Source organism: Antechinus flavipes, chromosome 5 (assembly GCF_016432865.1).
Source record: "Antechinus flavipes isolate AdamAnt ecotype Samford, QLD, Australia chromosome 5, AdamAnt_v2, whole genome shotgun sequence".
Taxonomy (NCBI): domain Eukaryota; kingdom Metazoa; phylum Chordata; class Mammalia; order Dasyuromorphia; family Dasyuridae; genus Antechinus; species Antechinus flavipes.
Window position 1 is genome coordinate 204,512,370 of NC_067402.1, and position 23,370 is coordinate 204,535,739.

At 35.5% G+C, this 23,370-nt stretch overlaps 1 protein-coding gene across 3 annotated transcripts in view; it reads right to left on the reverse strand.

The window, feature by feature from the left end:
* Window positions 1–23,370, reverse strand: part of RAB3IP (RAB3A interacting protein) — a 51,848-nt gene that overhangs the window by 24,644 nt on the left and 3,834 nt on the right. For all 3 annotated transcript variants that reach the window (XR_007954345.1, XM_052001464.1, XM_052001463.1), the window contains exons 2-3: window positions 8,156–8,425; window positions 7,507–7,765 (exon numbers count right to left, since the gene is read on the reverse strand). Coding sequence is in view for 2 of the 3 variants with exons in the window: in XM_052001464.1 (XP_051857424.1) it covers window positions 7,507–7,765; window positions 8,156–8,400 (504 nt within the window). In the remaining variant the exon portion in view is untranslated. The remainder of the gene's footprint in view (window positions 1–7,506; window positions 7,766–8,155; window positions 8,426–23,370) is intronic.

Below are 23,370 nucleotides of genomic sequence, written 5' to 3' on the forward strand. Positions count from 1 at the left end.
TAAATGTTAACTGATGGACAGTAGTCAAAAGTTTAAAAAAAAAAAATTGGAAGAAAAAACAAAAGGTGAGATGATACTGTATACGAATAAAATTGTACCAAAATAACCTGATAAAGGCAAAGTCAACTCCAGGAAATAGGAAAATGAGAAAAATAAAGACTTTTGATTCCACTACTATGTCCTTGAGAGGTTTAAATAACATAAAGCACTCATTACAACAAAGAGGTTAAGAAAGAGATCTTGGAAACTACCTGAGGCAGCAAACATTTCATACTTGAGTCAACTAGAAAAGCAGAGAAGCCAAAGGCAATAGACTTAAGAGAACAAATTAATTTGCAAAAAAAAAAAAAAACCCAAGCCACTCAAACTTTAGAGGAATATATCATATCAATTAGAATACCATTATTGTATGGAAAAATGAAAAATAAAACAAGTTTATTTGTACAACTAAACTACTTATTTTCAAAATACACAGAAATGAAATTCAATGATAAATAGAATTGCTCAAAGGTATAATAGGATCTATTCTCATGGACAATAAGAGTAGAATCTTCATATATGGGAAGAATCACATGTGCTCATGTGAAAATAGAGTCAAAGCAAGAAAGATTATGTCAACAAAAGGGACAAAAATTAATCATATATCCATAAAAAAAAAAAAAAAAACAACCCCATGGTGAGGACAACACAATTTTAAAAGGCCTGAAGAGCTCCCAAATAACAAACAGAATAAAATCAGTGACCTAAATGATATCAACAATCATTAAACTACATAACCTCTTTTTCTTATTTTTATGAGAATAATCTATCTCTGTGGTAATATGAGAAGGTAATAGATTTTAAAGTCTGTTTTCTATGTCTTTATAATCACATAATTGAGTAAGAGCAGTACAGAATCTAAGATCCCATTAAGTTTACTGAATTTTAATAAGCTGTTTTACCTCAGGGCAAAATGGAGTCTTAACGGTTCTTATCAAACAGGGCATCTACATGTAAATTAAAATCACATAGGACTATGCCAAATGTAGCAACTAAAAAGACTTTGTTCAATCATCTGCTAAGCATTAAAGAGGGAAATATGTTCATGTTCATGATTTTCCTACTAGTATAAAGCTGATGTTCTGTGTAAAATCCATAAAGAAAAAAAAAGATTCTTGTTTGATAGCAAGATTTTTTTCTCTAAATCCTATTGTTAGACGACATTCTTCTAACTGCACTAAAATATAAACAGGTAAAGAAAAAGTTCTCTTCTAATGAAATCCACAGATGTAGAGAGGGGACTACTCATCCATATAGGAAAAACAATGGAGATTCCTATTGACAAAGGAGCCCCGAAACTCTCTAAAAATCCTTGAAGGTGAGTGTCTCCCTGAATTCTAGCCTCTGGCCTCAGGACAAACAGCTTCTTTCTGTTATCTAGGTGGGGCTAGCTGAGTAGCTAGTTGGAGATTCTAACTCCACTAAATTGGAGAAACACCCATTCAATTCTAAGATTTCTATTCAATTCCAGCTCAAACTCCACCCACCAGCCTCCATCAGGAGCAGGCCTCAGATTGTAGCTAAGGCTTCTATTACAAAAAGAGCCAATTTTAAACTCACTCCTTTGCAGAGGACCTAACATGCCATGCCATGCAATGCCAAGGAAATCTCTGCCTGCTGAAATAATATTCTCTTTTCAGTGTTACCTTCTCTTTATCTCCCTCACCCATTTCCCTAACAAGACTTTATATCTCTCTGTTGGGACTTTGTCCCTAAGGAATCCAGCCTATTCTATTCTATTGAGAAGGCTGACTTCTCAATGCCAATAATAAACCTCTTTTTTATCGATCTAATTTTTCAGGTTCGTAAATTTACAAAGGACCTCTGTGCTACCAGAAGGAGATTCCCACAACTCCCTACCTTGCGCCAAATCCCAAAGGGATTTAGGGGAGCCAAAACTCTTCATTTGGTTCTCTGGACCCTGAATCTGCCACTAACCTCATCATTTAACTCCCTGACTACCAGAAACTCTAATCTCATCACTATCATTCAGATATAAGCAGTTGGACACAAAGCATTAAAAAGAGTGATTCTCAAAGAGTGCTTATGCAGCAAATTTCATTAGGCATGCTGTGAACTTTTGGATCTTAAACATATTACATATGAAAGAAAATTTATAAATAATTTCATTTAACCAGATCATGAGTCTCCCAATTCTTATGTTGTGGTTCCTCACAACAAAGAACTGTGAAAGAAAAATAATGGAAAAAGAACCACAGTGGAATGAGTAAAAGTAATCTGCATCTTGCAGAGGTAGCTGACAGATTGTGCACTAGAACTGAATAGAAGAAGACACTGGATGAAGTCCTATGAAGAAGCCTATATAAGAGACTAGTTTCCTTTTTTTGCTTTCCCTCAAATTTGTTAATGTCATAAGAACAACAAGATAGCTTTTACTCCCTTTTCAAAGGGAAAGCCTGATTACTATAATTTTTAAAAGTATGTGAGAGTTGTCTCCACAGGAATTAAGAAGCTGGTGTCACTGAGATAGGTTGGTATTTGTGTAGCGATACCCCTCCCCTTGGATTCAGGAATGGAGGTAGGCATATATTTCCTCTCTTTCCTGCAAAGAAACCTTCCTGCTCGGGGCTCAGTTAGATACCAACTCTAACAACAAACCACTACTGGGTCCAGGGGGACTAGGGTCTAATTCCTTTTGCCCTAAAGTATCTCTACTTTTTATTTACAAATTAGCCAAGTTAACAAAATGAGAGTGATGGATCAAATTGTCAAAGGTGGTAGATAAGTAAAAAAGAATATGGATTGAAAAAAAAAATTAGTTCATTGGTAACTTTGAAGAGTAGTTTAAGTTGAATAATGAACTCAGAAGTCAGAATGTAAAATTAAAGAGTTGAAAGGGAAAGTGAAGGCATCTACTGTAAATAGCTTTCTCAAGTTTTGTCACCAAAGAGGAAATGAGACAAAAGCTAGAGGTACCAGATAAATCTAATGAGTGATTTTTGAGGATAAGGAAGGGATAGGTATGTTTACAGGCAGTAGGGAAGCAACCAGTGGATGAGAAGATTAAAGATAAGTGAGAAACCAGAGATGATGGAAGGGACAATACATTAGAGTAGGTGGAATGAATGGGATGGAATGAGATCATCTGAACAAAGACAAAGGTTCACCTTGGTAAGAAAGGGGGCCACATCATCATGGAAATAAGTCAAGAGAAGTCATATTTTGGTAGGTTCAGTTAAATCAAAATGGCTATTCACATAAATGAATAATAATTTTAATTCCCCCAATCCATGAAATGTCTCTGGTCCCTTAGTCAGATTAGACCTTCAACTTCATGTTTTCATTAGCTATCCCTTTCTTAAAGAGCAACAAAAGAGGCAGTCTTTTCTAGTAACTCTCAAACAACAGCACAATTCACTTGGAGTTTGAGTAGTACACAGAAAAGTCAATGGAGATGGACCCAGAAAACCTGGGTTCAAAACCTCTTGCCTTCTACTTATCATCTATGTGACTTTGGGCCATTATTAAACCTGTTATTTTAAATTGCATTCTTTGCTATTACAAGACTAGATAATCACCATCTTTTTTAGTGCTAAATACTATAAGAAAATAATTTCAGAAAGAAGATTCCAAATAGATTATTGGTAGTGATATACTAAGCTTCTCAGATCCAAGGAAGCTGGAAATGAAATTTCTGACAGGTCATATTGAAAGATACAGAACAGGGAAAAATTTTATAAAAATATATATGTTCATTTTCATCTCAAATTCAAAGTGCAGGAAATGTTTGGCTTTTTACTACACATCCTTCCGACTATGGTCTTTTCCTTTCTACCATAGCTTCCTTTTTCTTGTTTTGTACAATTTCCTGTTTCTTTTTTCCTTTCATTCTGCATTTCCCTTTTTTTTCTTCCTTCTCTTTTCTGTTCTTTCTTTCCCTTCGTCCTACTAAAGAATTATATTATAGCAGGACAAAAATAGCGTCCTTTACTTACTTTTGTCAACCTCCCAACACACAGCAAGTACTTCAATGAATACCTGATATTTATTTCTACCTTAACTGGTCATTAAAAAATATATACCTCAATTTTGTATTATTGGTTGGATAAAAGTTTATCGTTCTTGTTCTCAATGCTGTAATATAATAATATGAATTTATTTCCCTATTAGAAGGGGGGAAGTAAGATAACATGCATTATTTTATTTTTGCTTATGCAGTACTCAGTTGTTATTGAAGGATCAATGACCCAGAGCAAAAAAGAGCTTGGGTGATGTTTTCAGAGTAGAAAGTCTTGAAAAATTAACAAACTAGTTAAGATTGTGTATAAAATAGTTTAATGTACAAGAATGAAAGACAGGCGTACAGATAACTGACAATGAACACCAAGAACAATGTGTTCCTATGAGTACAATGTGAGGATGGATTATATTCTGATATATCTGAGACCATTAAAACTCCAAAGAGTTGAGATATTAGAAACATTATGAGGGAGGAGGGGAAAAGCAGGAAAACAAAAACAAAAACAGAAGAACAGAACAAAGCAGTAGCTTTGGTAGATCAGATAATGATAACATATTGCAGAGAAAGAACGTGATTCAACTTTTTTTGTTTCCAATATTCATTTTTGTAAAATCTTGTGTTCCATACCTCTCAGATTGTCTAAAATGACAGGAAAAGATAATGACAAATGTTGGAGGTGATGTGGGAAGACTGGAACACTAATACATTATTGGTGGAATTGTGAATGGATTCCAACCATTCTGGAGAACAATTTGGAACTATACTCAAAAAGTTATCAAACTGTGAATACCCTTTGACCCAGCAGTATTACTACTGGGCTTATATCTCAAAGATATCTTAAAGGAGGGAAAGGGACCTACATGTGCAAAAATGTTTGTAGCAACCCTTTTCATAATGGCAAAAAACTGGAAACTGAGTGGATGCCCATCAGTTGGAGAATGGCTGAATAAATTATGGTACATGAATGCTATGGAATATTATTGTTCTATAAGAAATGATCAGCAGAATGATTTCAGAGAGGCCTGAGAGACTTACATGAACTATTGCTGGGTGAAATGAGCAGAATCACGAGATCATTGTATATGGCAACAAGAAGATTACGCAATGATTAATTCTGATGGACGTGGCTCTCTTCAACAATGCTTCAGACCAGTTCCAATGGTCTTGTGAAGAAGAGAGCCATCTATACCGAAATAGAGGACTATGGGAACTGAGTGTGGTTCACAACATAGCATTTTCACTCTTTTTGTTGTTGTTTGCTTGCATTTTAGTTTGCTTCTCCTTTTTTTAAAATTGGTTTGATTAGATTTTTCTTCTGCAACTTGATAACTGTATAAAAATATGTGCATATATTGGATTTAACATATATTTCTACCATGTTTAACATGTATTGGACTATTTGCCATCTAAGGAAGGGGATAGGAGGAAGGAGGGGAAAATTTGGAACAGAAGATTTTTGCAAGATCTAATGTTGAAGAATTGTCCATGCATATATTTTGAAAAATAAAAAGCTTAATAATAAAATAATAAAAAAATTAGTGTTCCAAATTTTTCTCCCTTCCTCCCTAGACAGCAAGCTATCTGATATGTTAAATATGTACAATTCTTTTAAACATATTTCCAGGTTTTTTTCTCCACTTTCTAGATCAAAAAGAACAATATACAGTTCAGGAAGATAGAATAAAAACAGAGAGTTGACCATAGATTTATCATTAGCAGGGTATATTAAACAAATCTTTTTTTCTTTTTCTTAACATGGATAGAAAAAGAATGTGGATAGTATACCTGTAACTCAACAAAGCACTTGACAAGTACTCTAATAATACCTTTGTAGACAAGATAAAAGACATTGGGCTAGCTCATATTACAGTTAATTGGAATCATAACTTATTATCATAACAGATAAAAAATCTGGCAATTAATAAATGGATTCATGTCAAGTTGGAAAGAGTTAACAACTTGACTGCAATCAAGATGATACAAAGGTGAGGATGGGGGCTAATTATCAGTTTAGATGATAAAAGTAGGAAACATTTTGATACCTTATAATGATGGGCGAGATCTAAAGAGATGAATTGTAATTAGAACAAATGTAAACTAATTTTGCTACTGTTGAATTTTTAAAAATCAACCACACAAGAAAAAGATAAAAGAATTACTAAGAGACAACAGTTCATGTGAAAAAGACCTGGGAAATTTAGTAGAGTACAAACTCAGTAGTAATCCACAACTTTGTACAATATGCCAAAAAAAGTTAAGATGATCTCTTCCCATATAAAAAAAAAAATATGCAGAATCAGGAATATAAAAGTGCTATTGAATTCTGCTCTGGAATCATGTGCTCTGGACTGAGTCACCTTTTAGGAAGAACACTGAGAAATGTGAATGTGTCCCAAGAAAATTCATTAAGAGAATGAAAGGTTGAAGGAAAACCCAAGAACACTGTGGACAGCCCTGGCATGGAGGCAGGAAGACCAAGATTCAAATCCTACTTGACACTTTGATTATGTGATCAGAGGCAAGACAGTTAACCTTATAGATTCAATTTTCTTGTTTGCAAATTGGGATAATTTTTTTTCTTAAATTTTATTTGAGAATAATAATTCTTACAACATTGTTGTGAGACTCAAATATGTGAAGCAAAACTTTAACAAGTATTAACATAAATGTTATTATTAAAAATTGGTATGCTTAAGTCAAAAAACAGGATATAGACTAGGCATGTTTTTATTTGTCAATTAAATAATAGGTTGGATTAGATGACTTCTAAAGTACCTTTCAACTCCAGGAAGATATGTATGATCCTCTGTTTTTAAAAAAAATGTTTCCTTCATCCCTGTATTTAAGAAATCAATTTATATAAAACTATTGATAAAGATTACAAATTCTATGGACAAGGTAATATTACATTTTATTAGATATACTAGGATTCAATATTTGATTAATAATCTCATCATTATATCATGCCCAAATGAAGTGGGTAGATGGACCTAAATGATGGATTAACTTGAGATAAAGGACCTATGATTTAACATGAGACCTTTTTTTTCTGACAAAGGTTCTGAAACCTATCCATAATCGACAGCTTTAGAGCAGCCCAAGGCTCAGAGAGCTTCAGTGACTTCTTTTCTTAGATCATAGAATTCATTAGAAGCAAAGTCAGGAACAGACTTCAGAAGTTTGGACTTTCAGTCCTAATCTAAGAAATTAAGACTAAACAATTCCTACAGAATTCCTCTTACCAATTAAGATCAAACCACATAAATATTTACTTAATCAATCAAGTGCGAGTAATCTTTCTGTAACATCTAGGTGTGACAGCCCAAGCTAGTTTAAGGTCTTCCCAAACATTGCCCACAAAGTACAATAATGGATAAATATAAGACTTCTTTTTGTGAAAGATCTACCACATCGTCCCCCACTCATCAATATGAATAACTGAGAATGTTGTATCTTAAGAAAAAAGGATAGATTTTTTTTCTTACCCTCTGAGCTTTTGCAAGTTCTTCTTTTAATCTTTCATAACCCTTTTCCCTTACTTCTAGAACAGATGGACTCCGTAAACGAGACAGACTGTCAGTACTCAATCCAAAAAAGTCATCATTGCCATCAGAAATCTCTGTTATTGTGGCATCCTGTAAAAATTCTCTCTCAGCACTGTTGCTATCCTTTCTGGATGACAGTTTAGTTACACCAGCTGTAACTCCAGAGGCAGAACAAGGTACTAAATCTGCAATATGGATGCTATAAAGGAAAAATTACAATTTAATACACAAAAATAACGTCCTCTTATTTTAAGCATATAAAATACAATAATACTAGAATTTGGTTAATATATTTGCGTATAACTTATGTAAATTACATAAATAATTCTCTATTCTTATGTTAGCAATTTCAAACTCACATATTATAAAATTTGCTGCAAAACCAGATTAAAATATAATGGGAAATGTTTAAGTATATTAAAAAAAAAACAACACAGTATAACACAGATGTAATTTGTGATTTTCTGAGTCAATATGTGGCTGGATTTTCTATTTTAAGTTTGCTTTAGATAATGCAAATCTAAAATATCTCAAGATTGTCCTCACATTTTATAAAAGTTCAAATACAAGTGTATTTTTATTTACCTACCTAATGCCTGATATTTCTCCACAATTTAAATGTCTGGGAGATGAATAAACAGGTTGTGTAGGAAGGTCAGAAACATTTAATGTGTTAGGCTGAACAGGTGTTGCACAGAGAGGATATGGCCGGTAGATAACACTTGGTGAGGTAGTTTGTTCCTGAGTAGCTGGCTCACATACACTAAGAAGATCTGGTGAAGTAGGGGAAGCTAGGTTTACTTCATGGAAACCTTCCAAGGGGTCATTAGCCATAGTAAACACCTCATTATATAACACCCTGAAAAAAAAAAAGAACCAGGGAGTTAGATTAAGATAAATACACACATTTCTACTTGGATAAAATTATAAAGATCAAACATAATGTATTAATATTTAAGTACAAAGAATGAAAAAAAGGCAAGTTTTTTTGTTTTTTTGAAGCAATAACCTGAAAGAAATGGCAATACATATTCCATTAAAGAAATTACAAGTAAGTTAATGAAGTAAATACAAAGATAAAAGGTAGAATACTATTTCTTGCTGTGCTATTATATATGAACTTGGCCACGTCAATGAAACAATCGTGCAACTGTTTCTCCATCTGAAAATAAAAACATTCCCAAAATCAAATTTTTAAAAACTTCCTGAGAACTAAAGAGTATATCCAACTTTTTCATAAAAAGATCCAAAATAAAAAAAATATGGTACAACTATTCCACAAATTTAAGATTGCTGCTTCTAAGGGATGTGGTAGAACAATGTCTCTTTTACATTTAGGTAAATCAAACATTCCTCATATAAGCCTATAGATGCAGTAAACATTTAGCAGCAGAAAAAGAGGAGCCAAAATCAGAAAAGGGCAGACAGGAGAATTTTCCGAGTAAATCATTCCAGCATCTCAAAAAAAAAAAAAAAAAAAAAAAAATCAAATTTAATAATAATAACTATTAAAAAAAACTTTTTTTCAACAATGAAAAACAGATTAGTCCATTAATTCATTTTGGATTAAATGTAGTATTTTTAAATAATTTATAGCAGTCCAAAATACAAAGTGTAGAAAAACCACCCTTAATCCTTGTATATATGACACTCTTATTTTGTGTACCTGGTTTCATTTTTAAATAGTCTTATGTATCCCTAATATGAAAAGTCACAAAATTTGCAAAAACTAAAAACAGAGAAGCTCGATCAATGTGTTTTTTTTAATTTTCATTCCACAAACAATAAATTCTTGTTTACCATGAAATCCCACCATCATTTTCTTAGTTCTTAATAATTATAACATGAGCCTGTGACATGAGCATTCAACAACTCAGCAATCACAAACCCTGGGACTAGGACCCCCCTCCCCTCCTTCCCCCACCTCGCCAGAACGTGACCTCTCTGTGACCTCAGACATGCCATTTTATCTCCTGGGTGTTTGTTTCCTCACTGAAAAAACAAGGAGGACAAAGCTCCCAAGGTCCCTTCTGCTAGCACGTCATCACAAGCTTTAGTATCAGATGTATTTTATTAGAGCACCACAGGATATTAGAGTTGCAATGGCTCCTATAACAATCCAATCCTCTCATTTTACAAGTTTTATAAATGGAGTTAAAAGGAAGTGTAAGGAAAAACTATGTCCACTTCAGTCTACTAACTTCTACTCTAATGTACTTTCCACAATACCATATTTGTCCCATTTATTTTCTCAAAATAAGCAAAGCTCTAGAACAGGGAGTTAGAGAAAATGTACATAACCATGTAAAAGGATTGTTTCAGGGGGAAGTTATGGAGCTATGAACAAAGAGGGAAGAGTTTCTCATACTGTGTGCTAATTGCATGAAGGGAAAGAAAAGAAGGAATCTCAAAAGCTACAATTCACAATTTTTATTGAGATTTCACTCAAACATTTTCCTCAAGCAGCTTTCATCTGATCATCTCAGGTGAAGAGGAATTCTCTGCCTCCTGAGACAGTTCATTTCACATTAGGAAGACTTTCCTAATCTAGCCCATGTTAGCTTCTCTGCATCTTCTATCCACTGCTCAAACATCTGTAGTCAATTAGAACAAGTCTTTTAAAAGGCAGCCCTTCAAACAACTGAAAATGGCTATCATGGACAATACATAGCTCTATTTTTCAAGCCTTGCTAGAGCACACCTATAGGACCCTTAATAGGAGATATGGTTTTATCATTCACTAAAAGTTCTGATACTCCTTAAGACTTTCAGAGGATGGCTCCAAAGACTGCGGAAGGACCTACTAGAATAAATTATGGACAAGACTCCCTGATTTCTCCTAATGCCAACTAATACATTACGCTATGGCTGTCCAATATATAATTATACTTTAACATTTACTTATTTATCAGGAGGATTGAGTACCACCTGTTTCAAATTAGTGTCCTAATTGATCCTTTTAGGAAAGACTTACTGGAGTTCCATCAAACCATTCCCATGACCCTTCAGATAATGAATTTCTTTTATTAAATCCAGTCCAGAACTGCTTTTTTCTTCCCTGGAAAGGGAAACAAAATAAAAACTCCATGGTTTTCTCACCTTCCTTAAAATGTTATGTAAAAGAATCCAATGATTTATTTTGAAACTGTATTTAACTACAGCACGTTAGTTAGCCAGAATTTGTAATTGGGATATAATGAAGGTACTATATTATTGAATCAGTTAAGTTTTGTTCAGCTAAAACTCTCAGTTTTTTAGTATATTTTCCCACTCACTATTTGTGTTGTTAGTTTTTGTTCCAAAAGTTTACTACAAAATTATCTTTGCTGAATTTGTGACCAAAGAAGAACTAGAGATCTTATTGATCACAAAATAGAAAATTTTGATTATATCAAATAAAAAAGCTTTTATACAAACAAAACTAATGCAGACAAGATTAGAAGGGAAGCAATAAACTGGGAAAACATTTTTACCGTCAAAGGTTCTGATAAAAGCCTCATTTCCAAAATATATAGAGAACTGACTCTATAAGAAATCAAGCCATTCTCCAATTGATAAATAGTCAAAGGATATGAACAGACAATTTTCGGATGAAGAAATAGAAACTATTTCTAGTCACCTGAAAAGATGCTCCAAATCATTATTAATCAGGGAAATGCAAATTAAGACAACTCTGAGATACCACTTCACACCTCTCAGATTGGCTAGGATAATGCTGAATGTTGGAGGGGATATGGGAAAACTGATACATTAATGGGACAATGATACATTGTTGGTGGAATTGTGAATGCATCCAACTATTCTGGAGAGCAATTTGGAACTAGTGGCCAAGTACCGACCTGAGCACTGGGGCTAACTACAAATACTAACCCTAGAACAATCCCTACTCTTAAAAAGCTTATTTAACCAAGACAATAAAAGAAAATTAAAATAGGTAATTCTGATTATAGATAACTGAAATACTTTTGTATGAACAAAATCAATCCAGTTAAAATTTGATTATTCCTTCCCAGAAAGTTGACTGGGAATAAAATCCCTGCAGCAAATTTCTCTAAAGGATTGATATCCAAGATATATATATATATAAAAAATTAGTTTTAAGAATTAAAATAAGAGTCATTCTCCAATATATAGATTTTCCAAAGAAATGAATAGTTTTCAGAAGAGATACCAAGTTATCAACAGCTACATGAAAAATTGGTCCAAATTACTAATAAGATATATATATTAAAACAATCTGAGGATCTACCTCATACCCAGCATAATAGCAAAGAGGATAAAAAAGGAAAATAATCATTGGAGAGGCTATGGAAACTCAGGCATACTAGTGCACTGCTGGTTAAGTTATGAAGAGATCCAACTTGAAAGCAATTTGGAAACATACCCAATAATTCATCAAATTGCATATTTGCTGTTGTTGTTTGGTTGTTTAGTCATGTCCAACTCTTCATGAATTCATGCATCATACTGTGCCTATGGACTGATTTGCATTTCTTTCTCCAATGTACATATTTTTTACAGCAAAGTCAGTACCTAACAATTGGAGAATTGCTTAAAAATTATGGCATATAAATGTAATGAGATAAAATTATGCTTTAAGAAGGAAAAGGGTAGATGTCAAGAGACCTAGGAATACAAATAAGAGCTGTTTCAATTACATGAAGTTGGTGGGGGATGTAAAAAAAAGAACATTAACGAAATATTTTTTTAGTTTACAGAAGCATGCAATATGAAGTACAGAAAGAGCCATAGGTATCAGCATTTAAATATATTATGAAAAACAAATAAGATTTGTGGGTCATAACCAAACTTTTTTTCTGTCTTTTTTACATACTTTGTTATTTTCATAATAAAAATGTTTCAAAAGAGGATAGGTAAGTTATGAGATGATGAGTTCAGTTTTAGACCTGTTAAGTTTAAGGTACTCATGGGAAAATCAAGTAGAAATGCTGAGCAAACTTTCAGAAAAAAAAGCAGGAGTTTAGGACAGTTTAAGGAAATAGACAATATATGAAAATTATATGCACACTGGTGAAAAAAGAATCTAGGGAATCCATCAAGATCACCAAAGGTGACAGCACAGAGAACTTCCACACTTAGGAAGTAACAAGAGGTAAGAAACATGAACTATCAGACTAGAGAATCAGCAGAGTAGAGTGTTACTGAAGACATAGAAAAAGTATCAAGAAAATTAGGCAAGGGTAGACAGATACTAGGAAAGTCAAACCTCCACTACCTCCTTAGTAAACCCAATCTACTAAGCTCAAGAGCCCTAAAGAACAGTCCACCTTCTCCTCACCCCTCCCTTTCCAAGCCAGGTGGAAATGTGTAGAAGCTGTGGTCCTCATATTCTTCTCTGCAGTCACAGATAATGGAGAACAGGGGAAAAAAAAAATCCTCAACAAAGTCTTAGGTGCTGTCAAGTAGTTCAACATTCTAAATCTATGCACTTTTACCACACATCACCATCCATTTCATCAATGTACCTGAAAGACCAAAGAGGATTTCCATCTGAAGCATTCCTTTCAGAATACAAGCTACCACCAAGTCACTCTGTAAAACTAACTTTCAGAGGTTTCAGGGGGAACCTCCATAGCCAGAGTCTCTTACACAAGTGAAATTGTAGGTCAATTCTTATCTCTATTAAACCGCATATGCTATGTAAGTGGACACTATTGTTTGCTCTTTCCCATGGCACTTCTGGTGTGCCTACATTTGACAAAGAGGGACCCCCAAAATATACCTCCAATATCAATATTTTTTCTTTATAGATCAAAATGCAATTAATTTACCTTGTTTGTCTTTTAAGTTATCATCCTATGAGTCCTTTTAGCAGGTTCCATCTTCATTTTGGAATAAAAAACATTTTTATTAGAACATTAACTTATATTTCTTTAGAGGGCTGAAACTTTGAATAGGTGTATTTGAATCATACAATTGAGCACTTAAGGCTAATTACCTATTCAATATGAGACAATGACTCTATTAGCATATGTTTGGATAAATGCTCTTCTCATAGTTGATGCTGGCTCAATGTTTGGTGTTAAAATAATCGCAGGCAAGGATTAGAGGGTGGGGTGAGACAGGCCAGAGTCATTTTTGCTGCAGGAGGAGGAGAGAGGTTGAAGACTTTGGACTTAAGAATCCAAGATACATCACTGGTGAGCCTTATGGCAGTTTGTCTGTCTTCTTCACTTCTCTCCCTAAAGACCACGGACTTTAATTTATCCTGACTTTGGCTGATCCCGAGGTCCTCCAAGGAACTAGCTCATACTCCACATTTGGTGCCCAACATGAACCAAGGACCCTAATTTCACTGAACAAGTCCCTGTGACCAGGAAATAGGGTGAGTATTTTAACAGACAAACAGGGAACTTACTTTGTTAAGAGCTAACCTAGTAATTCTCATTTTCTAGCTGAAAGGGGGCAGATATTAGAAAAAGATTTTTCCCTACCCCGAGGGAGATCTACAGGAAGCATACTCAGACTAATGAAGAGGCAAGGTTTGATTGTAACTTGGGAGCAGATTGGTGGACTCTTGGATACATTAGAATGCCCGTCCCCTTGGTTCTTCAAGGAAGAAGAAATAGAGGCAGATAATTGGAAAGTAGCAGGAAATCATCTATGTGAATGTTATAATGATAAAGGTCCTGATTCAATTTTTAAGGATACATTATATATATATATATCTTAATACAATTGGCCTTAAAAGAATCCTGCAAGTTATACAAAAAAGAAAAGTTTTAAGAATAGCCACATAAGGAAGTGTGAGGAAAAAAAAGTGGAAGAGAGAGATTAATGGAAATATCACCAGAGGGCATAAGGAATTAAGTGAACTTGAAGGGTGTGGTGATTCTCACTCTCACAGTCCAGCTTCAACTCCTCCTACATCCAAGCAGGCTCTTGACCCTCCCCAATCAACTTCACCTGTCTGGGTGGAGGAAGGAGGAGGAGGAGTAGGAGGGGCAGTGATATCACCAGTACCTCCCCCCCATCAATCACCTCCTCCTATGGCCTCATTACAAAAGGCACTACTTAAAGCCAAAGAGGAAGGGCAGAATATAGCTGATTTGAGAATAGAAATGTATCCTGTGACTGAACAGCTTAACTCTTCAGGTCAAGAAAGTAGAAGATACACTCCTTTTGATCTAGAAATCCTCAAAGACCTGAAAAAGGCTTGCACTCTTTATGGGGCTACACCATCTTACGTTAAGATGTTATTACAGAATTTGGCTTATGAAGTCTTAACCCCTAGTGACTGGAAATCTATAGCAAGGACATGCTTAGAACCTGGACAAAACTTGTGGCTTTCTGAATATTGTGAATTCTGTAGGATACAAGCTCAACAAAACAGTCAAAGTGGAGTTAATATTCCAATCACCTACGACCAACTACAGGTGTAGGTTCTTATACAGACATTTCAGTACAGATTAATTACCCCATAGCAGCATATAAGCAAATTGCTTCTGCTGCTATCAAAGCATAGGATTTATCTCAGGTAAACAGGACAGAGGAGAGGCCTTCACGAAAATAGAATAACAGCCAAATGAACCCTTTGCTGATCTTGTGGGACATCTGCAGACAGCTATCATATGAACTACTGGTGAAACTGCAGCAACAGAAATTATGATAAGGCAACTTGCTAAAGAAAATGCTAATGAGGTTTGTAAAAGAATCATACTAGGACTACTTAAGAATGCTCCTTCAGAGGAGATTATAAGACACTGTGCCACAGTGGGCATAAATACCATTTATACCCAGGCTATGATGCAGACTTTCCAAGACCCAAACATGAGAAGACAGGGTCCCTTTTGGCAAGGGACTTCCAGAGAGACTCGTCAATGCTTTCAATGTGGTAAAGTAGGCCATCTGAAAGCTCAATGTTGGCATAGAGACAGTGAGAAAACAGGGTGGAAGAATAAGATCCAATACCCCATGTCCAAAATGCAACAGAGGCTTCCATTGGGCATCAGAATGTAGACTGATTCAGGGAAACAGGATGAGGAGCCCAGCCCCAGGGCCCAAAATAAAAAATACTTGGGGCATGATGGCAGCTGATGCTATACCCAGAGAGTCTTTAGAAGTTCAGTACTCAGACATAACTAATCAGCCAAGAAGCAATCTGATGGGAGAAAGGGATTACAATTGGGGAGAATAGAGTTGTGTGCAGCTGGGAATACTGAGATATCCCCTGGAGAAGTGAAATCTTTTCCTCTCCACCCTATGGATCCTTTGCCTCCAGGCATAGTTGGCTTGACTATTTCACCTCCTGAGAATACTTACAAAATAATGTCCATCCATACACTGATGTGGAAAACAGGGGAATGTGTAGCTAATATCCCAGTCACTAATACAGGTAGATAATGTGTGACTTACCAACCAGGAAAGGTAGTAGCATCAGGTTTACTGATACAGACTCCTAATAGGCAATCTGCTAATAGTTGCCCAGATTCTGACTCCAAGCAACAGAATCCAGGAATATTCTAGACTGTAGCAGCTACAGCAAACCGCCTATGCTCACTATCTATATAAATGGCCTACCATTAGAAGGACCTGTGTCTACAGGTGCAGATCATACAGTCATCAGAGGTACCAACTGGCCCAGTCACTGGCTAAAGATTAAGGCAGATACCTACATGTCTGGCGTAGGAGGATCAATAGCAGCTGAAGTTAGTGCTGCCCCTTTGAGAAGGACATTTGAAGGCAAAACAGGAGTTTTTAACTCCTTTTATAGGTGAAAAAAATCCCCATTAATCTGTGGGGAAGAGACTTACAACAATTAGGATTACAAATGAGTACTTCGGTTTTTTTAGGCAGGGCTGCTGTTGAAGGCCTGCCAATACTTTCACCTGTTCCTATCCAATGGAAAATTGATACAACAGTGTGGACAGAACAGTGGCCCTTAGCTAGTGATAAAATTCAGGCCTTATTAGATACAGTACAAACAACTTGACCAAGGAAACTTGCAACTTTCTCTAAGTCCTTGGAATTCCCCAGTGTTTGTTGTAAGAAAGAAATATGGAAAATGGAGGATGTTAACTGATTTAAGAAAAATGAACAGATGGGAACTAAGGGAACTCTTCAGCCTGGACTTCCATCTCCTACTCAATTGCCTAGAGAATGAGCTCTTTGGGTTATAGACATTAAGGACTGTTTCTATTCTATCCCTTTAGATAAGGAGGATATGAAAAGATTTGCCTTTTCAGTGCTTAATGTTAATTTAGCGGAGCCTTATAAAAGATATGGACAGTTTTGCCACAGGGAATGAAAAATAGCCCTACTATATGTCAAATGTATGTTGCTGCTGCTCTTACTCCAGTAAGAAAAGTATTTCCAAAAGTAATGTTATTACATTACATGGATGATATATTGGGATGTGCACCTGAGGAACAAATGTTAGAACCATGTCTACAAAAGACCATAGAAACACTAAGGAACTATAAATTCCATACAGCTCCAGGAAAAAAAATCAAAGACATGCTCCTTTTCAATATTTAGGATAGGAAGTATATCCTAAGGTGCTTACAGTATAAAAACTTTCCTTAAGAACAGAGAAGCTAAACATCTTAAATGACTTTCAGAAATTGATAGGAGATATCCAATGGATGTGTCCAGTGTTAGGCTTGACTACCTATCAGTTACAACCATTATATGACATTTTAAGGAGAGACAATGCTTTAAACTCACCACACCAGCTTACAAAAGAAGGTCAAGAGGCTTGGAGAGAAGTTGAACTGGCTGTATTCAATGTGATTGACAGAGTCACTCAAAAACCCTTGGAAATATCAGTTTTTGTTACAAAAGAGGTACCCACAGCAGTCCTTCATCAAGGAGACAGTGTGATAGAGTGAGTGAACCTTCCAGCTCAACCAGAACAAAGCCTTACTCCTTTCCCAGTGCTTGTGGCTAGAATTTTATTAAAGGCCATTAAGCGAGTGGTATAATTATCTGGGATAACATCTGACAAGATATACACCTTTTATTCCAATGCACAAATTAATGTATGCTGTGAAACCATCCCAAAGTGGCAAATTTTATTGGCCACAGCTCCAAATTTTACACATGGGTCTCCATTAAGATAACCCAACTATTACATAATTGGCAATGGATTCTTGAAGAAAAGGTTTCTAAAGTTCCTCTTAAAAGACCAACTATCTCTACAGATGTATCCAAACATAATATTTGTGATTTAACTATAAAAAGAGTAGTCAGAACTCCTTTCCAGTCTATGCAGAAGAATGAATTGTATGCAATCATTCTAACTCTTACTTATTATCCAGGAGATATAAATATAGTATCTGATTCCGCCTATTCAGTAGGTGTGGTACAAAGAATTGGCACAGCCCAAATAAAATTTGTAGCCTCTAATATATATCAGCTCTTTAAGGAACTTCAGGAGCAAGTGAAAAAGCATCCAGGTAAAATTTATATCATGCTTGTCCACTCTCATAGTGGACTTCCAAGTCCTATTTTTGATGGTAATTCAAAGGCAGATAGCCTTCTAACTATGCTGGCCAATACTCCTTTATTTCAAGAAGCCCAAGAATCTCATTTTAAATATCATCAGGCTGCTTGAGCTTTAGGTTTACAATATGGAATACAAAAGAAACTAGGAGCATAGTAAAAGCCTGTACAGCTTGGCTTCCTTTCCATGCTCCTACACTGCCTCCAGGGAAGAACCCTCGTGGTTTGAGACCCAATGAAATCTGGCAAATGGATGTGACCATTATAAATCTTTTGATTTTATGTCTTTTATCCATATTGTAGTAGACACCTTTTCAGGATTCACTTTTGCAATACCAGCAGCAAAAGAGGCAGCCCGAGTGGTCACTGAATTCCGCATACAAACATTTGCAATTATGAGTATGCTACAAGCAATAAAAAGATAATGGGCCTGCATGTACTTCTCAACATTTTGCACACTTTTGGGCACAGTATAATATTTTACACACCATTGGCATACTCTTTAATTTTCAAGGACAAGCAATAGTAAAGAGGAGAAACATAGACATCAAGATGCTCCTCCAAAAACAAAAGAAAGGGGGTGTAACCCTAGAGAACTTCTAAATTTAGCTCTTTATACAATTAACTTCTTGATTTTTGAAAAGATGCACTGGCTCCAGCAGACAGGTTTTATAACTCATCGGAAGGGCACTGTCCAGTGCAAGCAGCTCTGCTATCTTTAGATAATCACCAGGTGATGTGGAGAAATCCAGAAAGTGGTGAATGGAAGGGACAGATAGGCTAACTGCTCGGGGGAGAGGGTTTGCTTGTATCTCTACAGATGGAGAAGGAATCAGATGGGTGCCAATGAGCCATATTTACCTTGTCCATTGGAGAGATGGAGCAGACCCTTGAAATGAAGGAGAAGACCCAAGAAATATTGGGTGGTTCCATCACTGTCTGTGCCCACTACTGAATGAGCATGGCAGTTATAGCGTCTGACTCATGGACATCAAAAATTGTTAATGAGACTGTTGTAGGACTTGAAAACCCTCAGGAATCATTGGATTCCCTGAGACATGAGACTGTTTCAGGTCTTCAAAATCTGCAGGAATCATTGGATTTCCTAACACATAAAAAGACTGTTGCTGGACTTCAAAAACTTGCAGGGGTCATTGGATTCCCTGAAACACGAAGCAATGGACAATAGATTGGTTTTGGAGTATCTCTTGGCTACTGAAGGAGGTGTATGTGTGATTGTTATTTACATACCCTCCTTCTAGGACTTCTGGAAATCTTTTACAACACCATGTTGATTCATATTGTGTTATACCACTACTTGCATGTACAATTCATGTTTGTTACACCACATTGAGCCTGCACTGGTTGTGGGGAGTCATCACTAATACTATGTGCTTGTGTAATATCGCCCATGCTGATGGGTTTGTGCATATCTGTTTCTAGTAAGACCCTTCAGCCCAGAGGAAACCCACTAACAATATCTGGCTTGACTCCCCACTTCCCTTTGGTGTTTTTCATCTCTCTTCCTGAGAAGTCAGGGAGGATGTGATCATCTCCTTTTTAGTGCTTTCACCTCTCTTCCTGAGAAGTTGGGGGGGGGGGTGTAATGGGGAGGGGGGGAAGACAGGAGAGGGTATGTGATCACCTCCTTTTTGGGGTTCTTATCTCCCTGAGAAGTCAGGGAGGAAATGAGCACCTGTATTCTAAAACATATTTCTATGCTGAATTTCACTGTTTCTACTATGCTTCAATTTATAAAACTGAAAATAACAGCTAGAAGTAGCTAGGTGGCAAAGTTAGAACAATAATTTATACCAAAAATTCTGCCCCACATGCCTGACATACTCTTTCACATACTCAAAAATAGCCCTGAGGAGGGTGGGCTCAAGTTCAGAGACTACATATGATTAAAAGAGTTCCTCACAGCCACTGGTCGGATTGAAGTTCTTTTTTTCTCTTCCTGGAATCTCCATGAAGTTTTCCTGAGCTATCTATGTACTTCTCTGCTGAGCCCCAAGGCTCAGGCAAGAAGTCAGACTCTGAATCTGCTTTACCTGAGGATAGATCTAGTTTGTCCTGTCTCATCCTGTTAGATGCCTTATTTTTGACTGATCCAGTCTCTTGATGACCTGGTCAAAAAGGGGACAGGAAATTGAATACTACCTCTGGAATCACTCCTCACTCCCTATGACTTCTGATTAAAAGTGCAAGAGTCTAACCCTTCATAGTATTCCCAAAGTTTAACTCTCATGGCAGTTGCTATATCTGATGTGTTATCTTCTTCTCTGATATAGTCCCAGAAGTCTGTACAATATTTTCAGCCATTCCCCCTACATTTTATCCTTAGGCTTGAAGCACTTCATTCCTTGCACCCATTTTATATTTGTGATTGAATGATTCAAAGGTAGTGTCAGGAGAATGTTCACACTTCGTTTACAAATTTGACTAAATCTAAAACTCAGAGTCTCTCTCTCTCACCTAATAAAGCCATCAGAGCACAAAATATCTTGTTAAACTGAAATAAAATGTGAATCACTTCTCTCACTCTACACTTGGGTAGTCCCTGCACAGAACTTATGCTTTACAAAGAAATTTCATATATATTATTCAATTTATTCTCACGCTACCAATGTATGCTCCCTATTTTAGAGATTAGGAAATTGACTGGAGTCAGATTTTTTCCAAAGCCAAATAGCAATCTAATAAATGGCAGAATTGGCGGTTATAGTAAGGTTTTTTGATTCCAGATTCTGTTATTAAGGGGAATCAATGTTCTGAGTCAATCACTACATAGCTCTTAATTCTCATCCTGAGACAGAATAAATAATCAGATCTTGCAAACAACAAACCATCTGGACCCCTCTAAATCCAATGGAATATAAACTCCTTGAGGACAGAATTATTTTCTAGTGCAGTGTCTTAAAGTACTTAATAAACGTTGAATAAAATGATCTGCTTTCCTAGAAATAAGTCAGAACCAATGCAATTCTAAATGTTCATCAGAACCTTTAGCCAGATATGTACCTTTATCATTCATAGGCAACAGCCAATCTTTCATCTCCTTAAAATACAACTATATTTACAAATGTACAAAAGTTATATAACATGAATTTTTTTTTTTTAGTGTTCATCTCAAAGCAGCAAATTAAAAAAAAAAAAAGGCTACCTATAAACTAAATTTTAACCTTAACATAGCAATTAAGTAATTTTCTATAATTCATTTAATCCTTCTTCAATATTCCTATGAAAATTGATTATTTATATATTTATACCACTATCCTTCAGGGAATATTTTAATAAATAAAAGTAGTAAGCTCTTCTAAGTGGAAATTCTTCCATAATTCAAGATATAGTTGCACATTGTAAGCAAAGAATTTCTTTTCAGATGCTTACTAAGGATATATAAACAGAATGCTAGAAAAAAAATGCAGGGCTAATAAATGAAAGCATGTATTTATGAATATTTTGTTTGGGAGTATAGAAAAGGGAAGAAATAATCTGCTTATGTGATTAATAATAACATATTCTTTTCCCTAGAATTTTACTTCTCTAAAATGGAGCAAAATTAAGTGATCTAAATTTAATTTGTACTTTGACAATTTGTAAGTTTTTGAATGCTTTCTAGCATACTCATAATTTCAGTATATATTGAAGGTAGGAACAATGAAGTAAGACACATAATAAAAAGCTATTTAAAAATAGTCAGAGACCTAGATTTAAGAGTTACTATTGACAAGAGCTCTGTAACCCTGGGCAAGTCATTTAACCTGTATCTCAGTTTGTCATTTATAAAATGGAATTATTAATACATTCATGGCCTATCTCACAAGCTAATTGTAAAGAAAATAGTATGTAAGCCTTGAAACACTATATAAATATGTTGTTTAGAGGGAAAATCCATCAGCATGTGTAATTTTAGCACACTATTTCTTAGTTTATTTTTTCCTAAGACACTAATCAACAAATTTTTATTAAGTAGCTACTCCATGTTAAGCATTGTGCTAAATATCAGGGATAGAAAATGAGGCAAGGTAGTGCCTACTCTGAAGGAGGTCACAATTTAACAGAAGTGATAACATATAAACAAACATATACAAAGTAAGCTGCATACAGGATAAGTGGGAAATAATTCAAAGAGGAAAGACTGAATTTTAGAGAAGTTAGGAAAGACTTTCCCTTAACAGGGATTTTAGAAACCAGAGAGGTCAGCAAACAGAGCAGAGGAGGGGAAACGTTACAGACCTGAGGGGCAGAAAGAGAAAATATTTGGAGTCAGAGATGGAGTGGCTTGTTTCCAGAACAGCTAGGAGGTCTATATCACAGAACTGAAGAGTATACTTCAGCAAGTAAAAGGTAAGAAGACTTAGAAGGGTGGGAAGGAGGTGGTTTACAAAAGGCTTTGAAGGCCAAAGGAGTATTTTGTATTTGATGCTGAAAACAAAAGGGAGTCAATTGAAGTTAATAGTTGTAGAGGGGTATCGGGATCAGACCTGTGCTTTAGGAAAATCATTTTGGTAGCTGAATGGAAAATGGATCAAAGTGGGGAAGAAACTCACCAGCAGGCTTTAGTGATAGTACAAGTCAGAGGGGATAAGGTCATATACTAGAGTGAAAGAGAGAAGAGTGACAGATAATAGATGGTGAAAAGGTGAATCTGGCATACTTGGCAATAATTTAGATATGGGGGAGAGGGGTGAGAGTGAGGAATTCATAATGACTTCCAGGACAGAAGCCTGACATGAATTAAAAACAAACATGTTAACTTTTTTGCATCATAGACTATTTTAGAAGTTTGGTGAAGCATTTTGGATTCCTCAAAATAATATTTTTAAATGTGTAAAATACATAGGATTATAAAGGAAATCAATTATATTGAAGTAGATTCAATTTTTTCCCATACAAATTCACTGATTCTCTGAAATCTAGCCAGCACTTTGGGTAAAGAATTTTTGATTTACAGTCATTTAACATTAATATTCTCCTAGTAATATAATATGGTTACCAATCATGAAATTAAGGATCTCAAAATACTTAAATTGTAGATGACATAAAGCGCCATGTAAAGACATGAGAGGTAAAAGAAGAAAATATATACCTAATTACTTCCCAACCAAAATCTTGGGGCTGGCTCTGATAGGTAAAAGCTAATCTAATTTATCCAAGAACCATACCTTCAGAACATCATCTTCCCCATCCCCAGGTTCGGTTCATCTTTATATATCTTCTTCCCATATTACAATCAAACTCATTCAGGCAGGGACTACTTGGTTTGCATATGTTTTTATGAGTCTAAGAGTCTAAGAAACAGAAACCACTTAATAAATGTGTCTATTTAAGGAT